Source organism: Gallinula chloropus, assembly GCF_964237585.1.
Source record: "Gallinula chloropus genome assembly, chromosome: 2".
In the NCBI taxonomy this organism is placed as follows: Eukaryota; Metazoa; Chordata; class Aves; order Gruiformes; family Rallidae; genus Gallinula; species Gallinula chloropus.
Window position 1 is genome coordinate 70,215,401 of NC_140086.1, and position 12,197 is coordinate 70,227,597.

The 12,197-nt window shown below is 38.3% G+C and overlaps 1 protein-coding gene across 2 annotated transcripts in view; it reads left to right on the plus strand.

Moving 5' to 3' along the window:
• The window catches only part of PTPN3 (protein tyrosine phosphatase non-receptor type 3), a gene marked incomplete at its 3' end in the record, with an annotated part of 94,162 nt that overhangs the window by 14,938 nt on the left and 67,027 nt on the right, over nucleotides 1-12,197 (plus strand). For both annotated transcript variants that reach the window (XM_084260927.1, XM_084260928.1), the window contains exon 7: nucleotides 10,441-10,561. In XM_084260927.1, the coding sequence (XP_084117053.1) occupies nucleotides 10,441-10,561 (121 nt within the window). The remainder of the gene's footprint in view (nucleotides 1-10,440; nucleotides 10,562-12,197) is intronic.

The window sequence follows — 12,197 nt, forward strand, 5'->3', positions numbered from 1 at the left end:
CTTCTTGTCTGCCTGCAACTGGCAAAAACAAATTCTTAGAGAGATTTTAGAGAAATGTCTTTTGTTGGAAAACCAGAGGAAAAACAACTGGAGAAAGACACTTCCAATTAAAGAGAGAGGGGGAAAAAAAGAAAACCCAAAGAAAAAACAAACAAACAAAAAAACAGGTTGAGAGTTTCACTAACTTAGTGCAGTTTGTTTGTAAAAATGATTGTCAGGAAAAAGCATATTGGAATAGTCGTGTAATTATTTGGCTGATGTATATTTATTCTATTTTTTTATTGAAAAGCTAGCAAGGCCCACAGAAATGATTGAGGTAATTCCTGCTTGAAATAAGGACCAAGCTAAATAATTCAAATACGGCTTTCAAAGGAGATGGTCATAAGCAGTTTGTATGCATGAAAATCCCAAGTGGTTCTGAAACACTCACTTTTTTGTTTAGTATTTCATACGTTGGGCCCTTTTATTCAATGGAGCTTTAACCATATTCAAGTTTTGTAAGAGATGTTGAAACCAGCACAAGTTTTTCATAGTAGGTGGGAGTCCAGGTTTTCTTGCCAAATCCCTGCTCCTGTATCTCTGGGGCACAGTGGGGCTCTTGAGGACCAAACCACTCTGAACCTTTAGGATTGGCAACTGCAGTGCTGCTGACCCAAATGTGCTACAGCACAAAAATATAAAGGTACACTGAAGAATTCAAATATTTTATCACAAAGTCAGACTTAACATGATATTAAAAGTTAATCATGCTGCAGGTATTGTACCCCAAGTCTTAAAAGTAATTCCTCTTGCCTGTTCAGTTTTTTGACCATTCCCAATTGAGTGCTTTGGATAACTACTAATGCAACTGTTTGTAGTAAAGGAGAATGACAGAAGGCCAGTGAAGATTGTGGAAACGTGCTAGTGTGTTTTAATCTTTCTGTTTCCTGGTGGATTCTGGAATTTCCCATACAGCTATTTGCCTGGTTTTCCTGAGTCTTGATAGTGCTGGTATTACTGGGGGTGGGGGGGTGTGGGGGTGTGGGGGGGTGTTGTTGTTGTTTTTAGTAGAAAAACCTTTTCTTTTTAGCAAACTGATGGCCTTTCTGTTGCTGATAGTATACGTCATATCTATTCTCCACGTTGGCAAAGAATGAAACGTTTAACAGAAAGACATATTCCATTAAAGGGAAAAAAAAAAGTTTTTGTTTTGCTATCAGGTTGTTGCCATTTAAGATGATGGCATAGGAAAGACCTCCTGAAATCTGTGTGTGTGTGTGTGTGTCTCTCCATATCTCATTATGCTTGCTAGGATTCTTGTCAACTTGTGTTGTTTTAAATAGTTTACTCTTTGTGTTTTAACTTCTGATCATACTTATTAATAAGTATTGAAGTTCTTCGATATGAGGTATCTGCTTATTAAAAACCTGTTGTCTGAAGTTGCCATGGATCAGTTCTAACTGAGCTGCTTCATATTACACCAAGAAGTGGCAGTAATTATCTTCAGGGCTCCCTGGTATAAAAAAGACAGGTATCTCCTGGAAAGAGTCCGGAGGAGGACTACAAAGATTATTAAGGGACTGGAGCATCTCCCCTATGAGGAAAGGCTGAATGAACTGGGGCTGTTCAGCCTTGAGAAGACTGAGAGGGGACCTGATTAATGTTTATAAATATCTGAAGTGTGGGAGACAACGGGAAATGGTCAACCTCTCTTCAGTGGTCTGTGGGGACAGGACAAGAGGCAGTGGCTGCAAGTTGGAGCACAGGAAGTTCCACACCAACATTTGAAGGAACTTCTTCACAGTGGGGTGACAGAGCCCTGGCACAGGCTGCCCAGGGGTGTTGCGGAGTCTCCTTCTCTGGGGATATTCAAGACCCATCTGGATGCCTACCTGTGCAATATGCCCTAGGGAACCTGCTTTGGCAGGGGGATTGGATGTGATGATCTCTGTAGGTCCCTTCCAACCCCTGCAATTCTGTGAATCTCTTTTCAGGCTTCTTCCTTCTCTAACTTCCCTTGTATGCCTAAGGGGAAATCTGACAGCCTTATGGTTATTTATTTAAAATGTGAAGCAGTTGTCAATGTCAGGAGAGCTGAGGCAGGCGTCTTTGCACATGAAGTCTGGTGTTTGGTATTTCTGCTCTTGCTTTTTAACTACAGTTTTCAGGCGTTTCAGTCACATGGTTGACCTTAACAGGCTTTGCCTGAGTTTTGCAGGGAGGCAGTTTGTGGTGATGCCTGCTGCACAGCTGGAGTGCTGCTTTTCTGTATTGCCCTTTGCACGGGGGTGTGGGTTCAGCACTGAGGTCCTGAAACAAGGCTCTGAGGCGTCGTTCTGTACCATCGTGGCACACACACCCTGTGTTGTCCGGTGGTGCTAAGTTACGGGGAATACAGCTGGGTGTGACCACTGTGTCTAAGTGGTGTGTGACTAAACTTGATTACAAATACAGTTATGACACTGGAAGAATAAGTTATTTTATTATCAGTCAACGTGATGGAAATGATCAGTAGATTTTAAAATACTTCTTAAAGGAAAATTTATTCAGCTGCATTTAAAATAATTTCAAAATTCATTTTGAAGGCTAGTCTTGTACTGAAAAAAAACAATCTAATGATACACTGTATGTCTTTGTAGAATGTCAATGTTATACAACCCATAAAATTAAATAAGGGACTTACACATTTGGTCTCTCAAGGTCTTTTGGACTGTTTTCCCTTAAATATGTTTTATGGTTGTGCTAGGTGATACAAAGGCCAATTTGGGAGTTCATTTCTTCACATATTGTCTGTCTGGTATTCTTCCTCTATGCTACAAATAATTTTTTTGATCTGTGACACTTCAAAACAAAGTGCAATGCTGTAATCTCTGGAGTGGAGAACCTCAGATTGGGATCTTGCCCGGTGCTGAAGGAGCTGACTTTCTACAGTGTCTTGTAGGCTTGATAATACTCTTCTGTATTTTTAAGGTGGATTAACCTATTAGATATTTTTTGAATGCTGGGAAGCATACATGACGGAAGACCAGAGTAGGTTTAAAATTCTTTAATTAATGTTTTGGGAATATTGATAACTGTTCCCTTAACTCTTTTATCCCTGTTCTTTTTCAAAATGAACACTCCTTGTACTTTGGATTATGCTTTGGTTTTATCAATACCTTTTATGATTGTGACTCTGTGGTTTCTGAGGTACGTATTGTCTTTGAGATGCAGAAGTAGTAAATCATTATAATTTATATTTTCTGATTTGTTCCTTTTCCTTTTAAATTTTTTGTTGTTGCTGTTTAGCTGTGATTGGGTTTTGAATTGCTGTATGTTAACTTTTTTTTTTTAAATAAGGACAGACTTATTTGTCATTCTTTAGTGGTAATAGATAACTTGGAGACCACTATTGTATATGTACAGTTGGCCTTTTTTTCTATAAATGTTCCTTTGGTTTTAGTTGTTGTAAGTCTTTATAAACAGATATTTAGTTATCTCTAGACTGAACCTTTTTTCAAGGGTTCCTGAGTGTGATGCATTCTTTCACAAAACAGGTTAGTTTTATCTACATGATAGCTAGTTCTATCTCTGGTGCAAACATCATGTTTACTTTTTCAGTGGTCAAGTAGGTTAGTATTCAACCTCTTGTCCTTAATTTCATACAGGTTTCACTTGTAGAAACACCTTTCCTTCTTTCAACATCCACTTTTGAGGATTTCAGTCCTTTTTGGAGTCTTTCTTCAACAACCATTTCCAACATGGTGTCTATCATCTTTACATTTACATGGAATTGGCTGCTTTCCATGCTCCTTTTCTGTTTCTCTTTAATAAGTGTCTGCATAATTATGTTTGTTTTTTGAAGCTGAATTCTGATATAGTGGCTTATTTTCTGATTCCAGAACCATTTTCCTACCTGAATACTTTGTACCTACTGTGGAGAAATGGTAGCTGCTTTAGTTCATGCTATGCAGTGCATCATCTTTCTTCTGTCCTCCATGTGTGCCGAGAAGCAATCATTTAAAATGTCAAAACTGATTGAAGTGTACAAATCAGGAAGTGTCTTTTCTCTTTGTACTTTAGTGATCATATTAAGATAATCTTATCATTAGCCTTCAATATTATATTCCACTCTCATCTTAGCATGTCAGTCATTATTGCTGTCCAAATTTGGAGGCCAGGCATGTGACCCTAGCTGTATTTTAATCCTGGATTGCAATTTTATACATGAGGATTATTTTTTCTCCTTTCTTGATAAAAGTCAAATTAATTATCTAACTTGTATGCTAGACTTGTCCCATTGTTTGGTTATTTTCTGTTCCACTGGGAACATGATCTGCTTACATAATTATCCTCCCTTAAAAGCAGGTGACTCAGCTCACTTTTGTGCTTTAGTCTTGTCAACTAAAATATGCAACCCTGCAAAAAGTTAGGAATTCAGTGTGAAACTACTTGATTTATTTATTTTTCTGGTACACTTTTTAGGTTTTGTCTTATTCCTGGCAATCTGGTCTCTTCCATGATATTAAACTCATTTTCAAGGCCTAGCTTTTGTAGGCATTCCTTTGAACCAAATTGTTCATATTATCTGTAAGTGATTTCCCATCAAGCTTAGTCAATGAGCCATTCATACACTTGCCTTCTGACATCTGTAGTTACTTGGAATGCCCATATGCAGGAACAGGTTCTGGTATGCAAACTGTTTTATTATTGTTTACAAGGAAACTCTGTAGAATTGATTCTGTATCTTGAAGGGGATTGCACAGATGGGAAGAAGAAATCAGTCACCCTTTAGGCTTTACAAAGGTAAAGGTCAGATTGAAATGGTGGTATTCCTGTACTGTTAGCATTAAAAATGAGAACTCCCACCCCCCACCCCCCCCAAATTTCTAGAATTGGAACCAAACAAATAATTATCTTGGCTGTATAGCAGAAAACTTGGGTGAAAAAAAAATGTAAGAAAGAACCACGTGAAAATTTATCTTGGAAGGGGCTTCTTCAAGGTCAGATCAGGTTGCCCAGGGCCTTTCCAGTTCAGTTTTGAATTGCCAGTGCTGGAATTTCTGTTGCTTGTCATCCTTTTGGTTTGGCTCTGTCTTTTTTGCAACCTCCCTTTGGAGTAGTAGAAGACAGAAAGGAGACAAGTGATGCCTTTCCCGAATGTGTAATCTTACTGACCAATTGTTTAAGAAAGGACAGCATAAATGAAGTCTCAGTAATTACTGTAAAAATTGTAGGCATGAATGACTCTTCTGTTTCTGTATGTATCCCTTTGCAAAGTGCCTTTTTTTTTTACTTTTTTCTCTGTGTCCTTTTTTTTAATTTTAATTTTCTTAACGCAGCAGTAGATCTGGTACTGGAGCTTCTCCTTCTACAGTAGATACATCCTGTTGAAATCTTAGTGCTACATAAATACATTTGTTCATGTCTTTCCTTATTCTATATCTGAGTATTATGTGCCGACTTTTTTTAATTAGTCTTTTTCTTTGATGCCTTCCTGCACAAAAGTCTTCGCTGCTGCCAGAAGAAAGAGACAAGAATATATACTCACCACATTGATCGAAATGAACAAATTCTTTTTACAAAGTCTGAGGAAAAGATGGCTTGTTTAGCCTTCAGTACAGCATAGGCATTTAATCATTTAATGTCCTGTGTGAACATAACTGATCTCAAGATTTTTGTTTATTTTTCAAGTATTTATAATTTTTTACTGCATTGAGAGTTTGTACAACTACTGTTTTGGTAGATCAACTTGGGACTTCATCCATGGAAAATTGTTCAGTGACTATTACAGTACTCTATAGGCAAGAGTTATAAATAACCTCTTTTTATTGAATATGGTCTTCTAAATGAATTATGTTTAGAACTCTAAAACTCAAGAATATGTTAATCAAATAACTCTTTGAGGGTCTTTTAACTCCTCCTTGGTTCCAATTTCTGCGTTTCTACTCTATATTTCTTCCCAGTTATATTGAATTAAAGAGCAACAGTTGGCTAGAATGGAAAGGTAAAAATACACCTTTTTTACTCTAACTTTATCCTCATTGAGTCAGTATTTGCTGGCTCATGTGATCAGAGCAGAAGCTTTGTCAGGAGAAACTCAGATTATAAATAGGTCTTTAATATTTCCTGCCTCTTTGCTCTCCTTTGGACAAATCCAGTAAAAAGGCAGAAATGTCATGGTTTTCTTCTTACTGGTCTTGATATGTCCTAATTTTTTGTCTTTTCTACTTGGATAATTAAATCCAGCTCAAGATCATGAGTCTTCTCATGATCTGATGTCTACTAATCAGCATTTATAGTTTCTCTTCAACTCTGACAGTTCTCTGGTGAGTTGGAGAAGCTTGTAGTACTCTAAACTGCTCCCCTTGTTGACATGACCTCAGGTAGCTAGGAGGAAGAAGAAAAAAGACCAGAGCAACCTTCATATTTGGAAGATGAGCAAGAAGACTCTGCTTTATAATGCATGAAGGAACAGCAGTTGCCCCCTTTAGAGAAGGTAAAACTACAGTAAAAATATTTTTACCTAATACGAATAAAATTGAAGTGGATAGTTAAATTGTCTTATCCCTGGCAATTTGGTCTCTTCCCATAAAAAAGGATGTATTTTGGGTTAGCTGCAGCAAACCTTAAAAATGTAGGCTATGCTTCATAGAAAAGATAGTTACATTAACGGCTAATAAAGGAAAAGGTTTTCAATTAGCTACTGCCATCTGTGAAACTGAGTTTTCTTTTTTTATGCTGTTATTAATATACCTGTTTTCTTCAAAAGTTTTAAATTTTATTTTTATTGTTTTTACCTTATTCTTGGCAGAGACTTGGACTTTTGTTAATATAGAGATAATCCTAAAAATTATTTCAGTATGTTATTATACTTCTGGATCTTCTGTCCTGTTTTCTTCTTTGTTTTGTTTTTTCTTCAGAGATACATTATTTGTCCGATGTGTTCAAATATGTGTTTTGATTCTAATGGTAAATATTTAACATTTTTCCAGCCATTTTGGTAACTAAATTAAAGCTCAGGCTACCTTTAAAAAGAAATAGCAAAGCATCGCAAGAATCTGCATTCAAAATGAATTTCTTTCTGTAGTCCTACTTTTTTAATTTAAATTTTTAACTTGACAATGACAAATATGTGTGCAGCTATTTGTGAAATAGCTACCAAATTTGAATTGTAGAATCATAGAATGGTCAGGGCTGGAAGACACCTTAAATGTAGTGGAAGGCTGCTATAAGATCTCCCTGGAGCCTTGTCTTGTCCAGGCTGAACAACCCCAATTCTCTCAACCTGTCCTCATCAGGGAGGCGCTCCAGCCCTCTAATCATCTTTGTGGCCCTCCTCTGGACCTGTTCCAACAGTTCCATGTCCTCCTTATGTTGGGGACTCCAGAATTGAACGCAGTACTCCAGGTGGGGTTTCACAAGAGTGGAGTAGAGGGCAGAATCATCTCCCTCGAGCTGCTGGCCTCTCTGTTCTTGTTGCAGCCCAGGCTACAGTTTGCCTTCAGGCTGCAAGTGCCCATTGTCGAGCTTCTTGTCCACCAGCACCCTTTGGTCCTTCTCTGCAGGGCTGCTCTCTATCACATCATCTCCCAGCCTGTATTGATGACAAGGATTGCCCTGACCCAGGTTCTGAACCTTGTACTTGGCCTTGTTGAATGTCATGAGGTTCACCTGGGGCCACTTCTCCAGCTTCTCCAGGTCCCTCTGGATGGCATCCTGTCCTTCTGGTGTGTCAACTGCATCACTCAACTTGGTGTCATCTGCAAACTTGCTGAGGGTGCACTTAGCTTCACTATCAGTGTCATTGATGAAAATATTAAATAGAACAGGTCCCAGCACGGACCCCTAACAGGACACCACCTGTCACAAATCTCCATCTGGACACTGAGTTATTGACAACTACTCTCTGGATGTGACCATCTAACCAATTCCTTATCCACTGAACAGTCCACTCATCAAATCCTTATCTCTCTAGTTTAGACAGAAGAATGTTGTGGGGGGACTGTGTCAAAGTTTTTACAGAAGTCCAGACAGATTACATCCATCGCCCTTCCTGTGACCAATGATGTGGTCACCCCATCATAGAAAGCCAACAGGTTGGTCAGGCAGGATTTGCCCTTGGTGAAGACATGCTGACTGTCCTCCATGTGCCTTATCACAGCTTCTAGGAGGATCTATTCCATGATCTTCCCAGGCACAGAGGTGAGGCTGACAGGTCGGTAGTTCCCTGGGTTGTCTTTTTGACCCTTTTTAAAAATGGGTACAGTGTTGCCCTTCCAGTCACCAGGAACTTCCCATGACCAACATGGCTTTTCATATATGATGGAGAACGGCTTGGCAACCACATCAGCCAGTTCTCTAAAGACTCTGGGATTCATCTCATCAGGTCCCATAGACTTATATATGTTCAGGTTCCTTAGGTGATCATGAATCTGATCTTTCCCTACAGTGGGAGGGGCTTTCCCCCTTGTGTCCCATCTTGCTGTCCACTGACCCAGAAGAGCTGAGGAAAGTTGTTGCTAGTGAAGACAGAGGCAAAGAAGTTGAGTACCTCAACCTTTTCCTTATCCATTAATACTGGGTCACCATTTTTGTTCATCAGGGTGGGAATGCTTTCTTTCACTTTCCTTTTCTGGTTGACATACCTGGAGAAGGCCTTCTCGTTATTCTTTGCCTTCCCTGCCAAGTTCAGCTCCAGCTGTGCCTTGGCTTTCCTGTCCCCACCCTTACACAACCAGGCAGCATCCCTATATTCTTCTCAGGTTACATGTCCCTGTTTGCACTGCTTGTGGAGCTGTCTCTTGTTCTTTAGTTTGACCAACAGGTCTTGACTCAACCACATTGGTCTATTCTCTTACATGCCTGATTTTCTACATCTGGGAACTGAGAGCCCTCATGCTCTATTGAAAGCATCCTTAAAGATCTGCCAGCTCTATTCTGCTCCCTCATGCCTGAGAACCGTTTCCCAAGGGGTCCTACTGATCGCTGCTGCCAAGGCTGCCCCTAATCTGGAAACTGATTTGTATCATAGTGGTTACATTTTCTAGGCAATAAAAATCATGTTTTTCATATGTAAGTGGTGAATATTGGTTATCCCCTGCATTACAGATACTCCACTGTTATTGTGGCACTAAGTTTTATTTCTGAAGTCCACAACTTCCCTTTCTCCCCCCAGCCTGAATCATTTAAATCACTCTTATGCTTTATGATTTCTGGAAAATAATGGTAACGATGTTGTTTCTAAAAGTATGCTCTCTAACTTTGATTTAGTTGAGGGGCTTTCTTTGCTGAATTGTTTGCAGTCTGTACGAGGACTTTCTTTTGTGTTAATTTACAACTCATACATATCACTTCTGGGAAGATTTAAGGGTTTATAATAACTATCTCATGCTCCTTAGGGAAAAGTAGATTAGCACAGGTTGTGGTGATTTGCTTAAACATACTAGCATTTTTGGGGTTTAGTCTCTTCAACTATTTAACAAAAACCAGGGATTTCATTAAATATGTGGTTTGAGTTACTTAATTGAAACTATGTAACTTTGTGGCAAATGGGCAAATACTTTATTTAAAGTGACCTCCCTGCTCCTCCAAAATTTCCATCTTCATAACAAGTAAAAGCTTTACATGTTTTTTCCAGAATAAAACTTTTGCTGACCTAGCTTTTAAAGAAAACTTGCATAGACTGAGGCTTTATACATATGGTCAGTTTTACTTTTATCTCTTTTCAGTTATACCACCAACTGTGGATAGGAATTTGCTTTTATCTACTAACCGTTTAAAAATATCTACTAACCAATACAGGTTTTTTTGAAGGGATAAAGTTTTTATGGGATTTTGTTTTGTTAATTTGGCTGTAAACATATATTTACTTTTGGTAGTAGCTTGGGAATGTTATGTGTAAATCAGCAGTTATTTCTTGTGCTGTAAGTAACTCATATCTAGTTGAGGCAAGGTTTAAGAATGAATTGTTAGGAGAGAGCCAGAGTTGGTAGCTTGAACAATTTTTGGCTGACTCTGAAGAGTAGATGCTGTCTAAGTGACAGATCTTGTTGGAGACTTCCAATATGTTATAGTCAAGTAAAGGTGTATCAATTGATTTATTTTGCCATCTCTTACTGAAGCAATTTGGTTTCCTCTGATGTTACAGTACTGCATATCTGTACCGACACGGCATGTAATGCCTGTCTGGTGCTATTACAGCTTGTGATGAGAAAGTGGGGCTATATAAGTAACTGAATAAAATACTGAGTCATTCAGTGCCTGACATTATAGTTAGGGTTAAGCGTATTTTGAAAAATATCTTTCTTTATTGATGTCATCATTCCGTGTCTTCAACACTGCTTGACTGTTGGGAAATAATTTGTAATTCCTGCATTTCCCCATATGTGAATGTGTTCTAATGAGGGGAAGGAATTCTTTCTAAATAATAATCAATTAACTTATGAAAACTCTGTGCATGTGTTTCTTGTTTCCTAACAGCACAACTTGGAGACTATAATGCTTCAGTGCATCATTCAGGATATTTATCGAATTACAACTTTATACCAGAGCAGAACAAAGATTTTCTTACCAAAGTAGAATCACTACATGAGCAACACAGGTAACATTAACTTTTAGTTCTCTTTCACCTCTTCAACCTTCCTTTTTTTTGTTTTTCTTTAACAGTTTAAGTTCTTCATAGTTTTAGTACAACAGACAGTTTTATTTCAGATGAAATATTTTGGTTTATCATGTGGGTGCTGGACTAATTATATGAAGAGTATAACGCCAATGTGTTAAAACAGCTAAATAAAATTTTGGGTATAACAACTAGTGGGTCAGTTAGCATTATACATTATTAATGGCAACCATCTCGAACACTGTAGTACGTGTTTGAGAGGTTTTTTTGGATAAAAGACTTTGGACCATTTTTCAAACCCTATAGATTTTTTTTTTTACCTAACTACAAAAACACCGCTACCACCATGAAACACTTCAATTAACATTGCGCTTTCTCTCCACTCTCCTGAGTGTAATATAAAGGCTATAACAGATTATTCCAGTCAGTCCACTGCTAATTACTCTTTCTGACCCTGCTGATTTGTCTCTTGTAAGACTGCAGCTTTAGAATTAGTGCTGTTGATCAGATATTCACAACTGGAATGCAAATATGCCAATATAAGAAATTATCTGTGAGTATTTGAGCAAATGAAATCCAAATCTCTATGGACTTGTTCTTTCTGTCTGTATCTTTACTGCAGCAGACCTTGTTCCTCACTCTCCTAGTTTCTTTGATTTATACCCTGAAGTATCTCCATTTTCATCTCTCCTGATGTACCTCATCTTCTTTTTGTCATTGTTCAGTACTCTCATCTCTCCCTCTTGTTTCTTTACTGCTAGTGAGTATAGTAAGTAGCTCTGAACTTCACGTGTGCTGCCTAGCAGTCCAGAACACACACCTTGCTTTGTCATTTACAGGCCGAAAGCGAGATAACCACTGAACTCTTACTACAGCCATTCCCTCTGTGTAGGTATTAATCAGGACTGCTTTCCAGCAGTTTTTGTTCAGGAGCACAATAGCTGAGGCTTCCACTCCAGCCAAGTCACTTTGCAATTTCTTGTAGATTCAGCAGTTTTTAGAAGGTAAATTGTAGACAGGCATGAATAAAATCTCCTTGTCTTTGGAAAGCAATAGTCTTTATACCACTGAGGAAATATTCTGAAGAGTCTTCAAGTGGTTGGGTTGAACTAATGTATTTAGTGTTGCCATAGACAGAGAAACAAAACTGGTTATGTCCTGCAGAGAAAAGACTGCAAGTAACAACTGGTCCAGACAAAGGTGTGGTGGGGTCTGTTGGCAAGACTCCTTTCTTTTCTGGAGCCTTTCAGTGAAATCGATGCTTTCATTACAGTCAAAGGCAGACACGTTGTTGTATATCCTGTCTGAATTTTTTCCATCTTCCTTTGGCATTCATAGTGAATGTTTATATCTGAAACATGTTTTTAACATACTTGACATGCATGCTTCTGGTGTTCACCAAACCTTCTGAGAAGGAAAGACAGAAAGGGAGAATTTATGTTCTTAGAGCTTGTGGAGAACAGTGCTGTTTTGGAATGAGATTTCTGCTTATCTGGAGTAAATATTTGCTACAGACCACCATGATATCTGTAAATTATTATCCCTTTTAAACTGTCTGCCTTAGATTACAGGATCGCAAAACCAGCCCTATTAAGTATCTGTTCTTTTTCATTCTTTA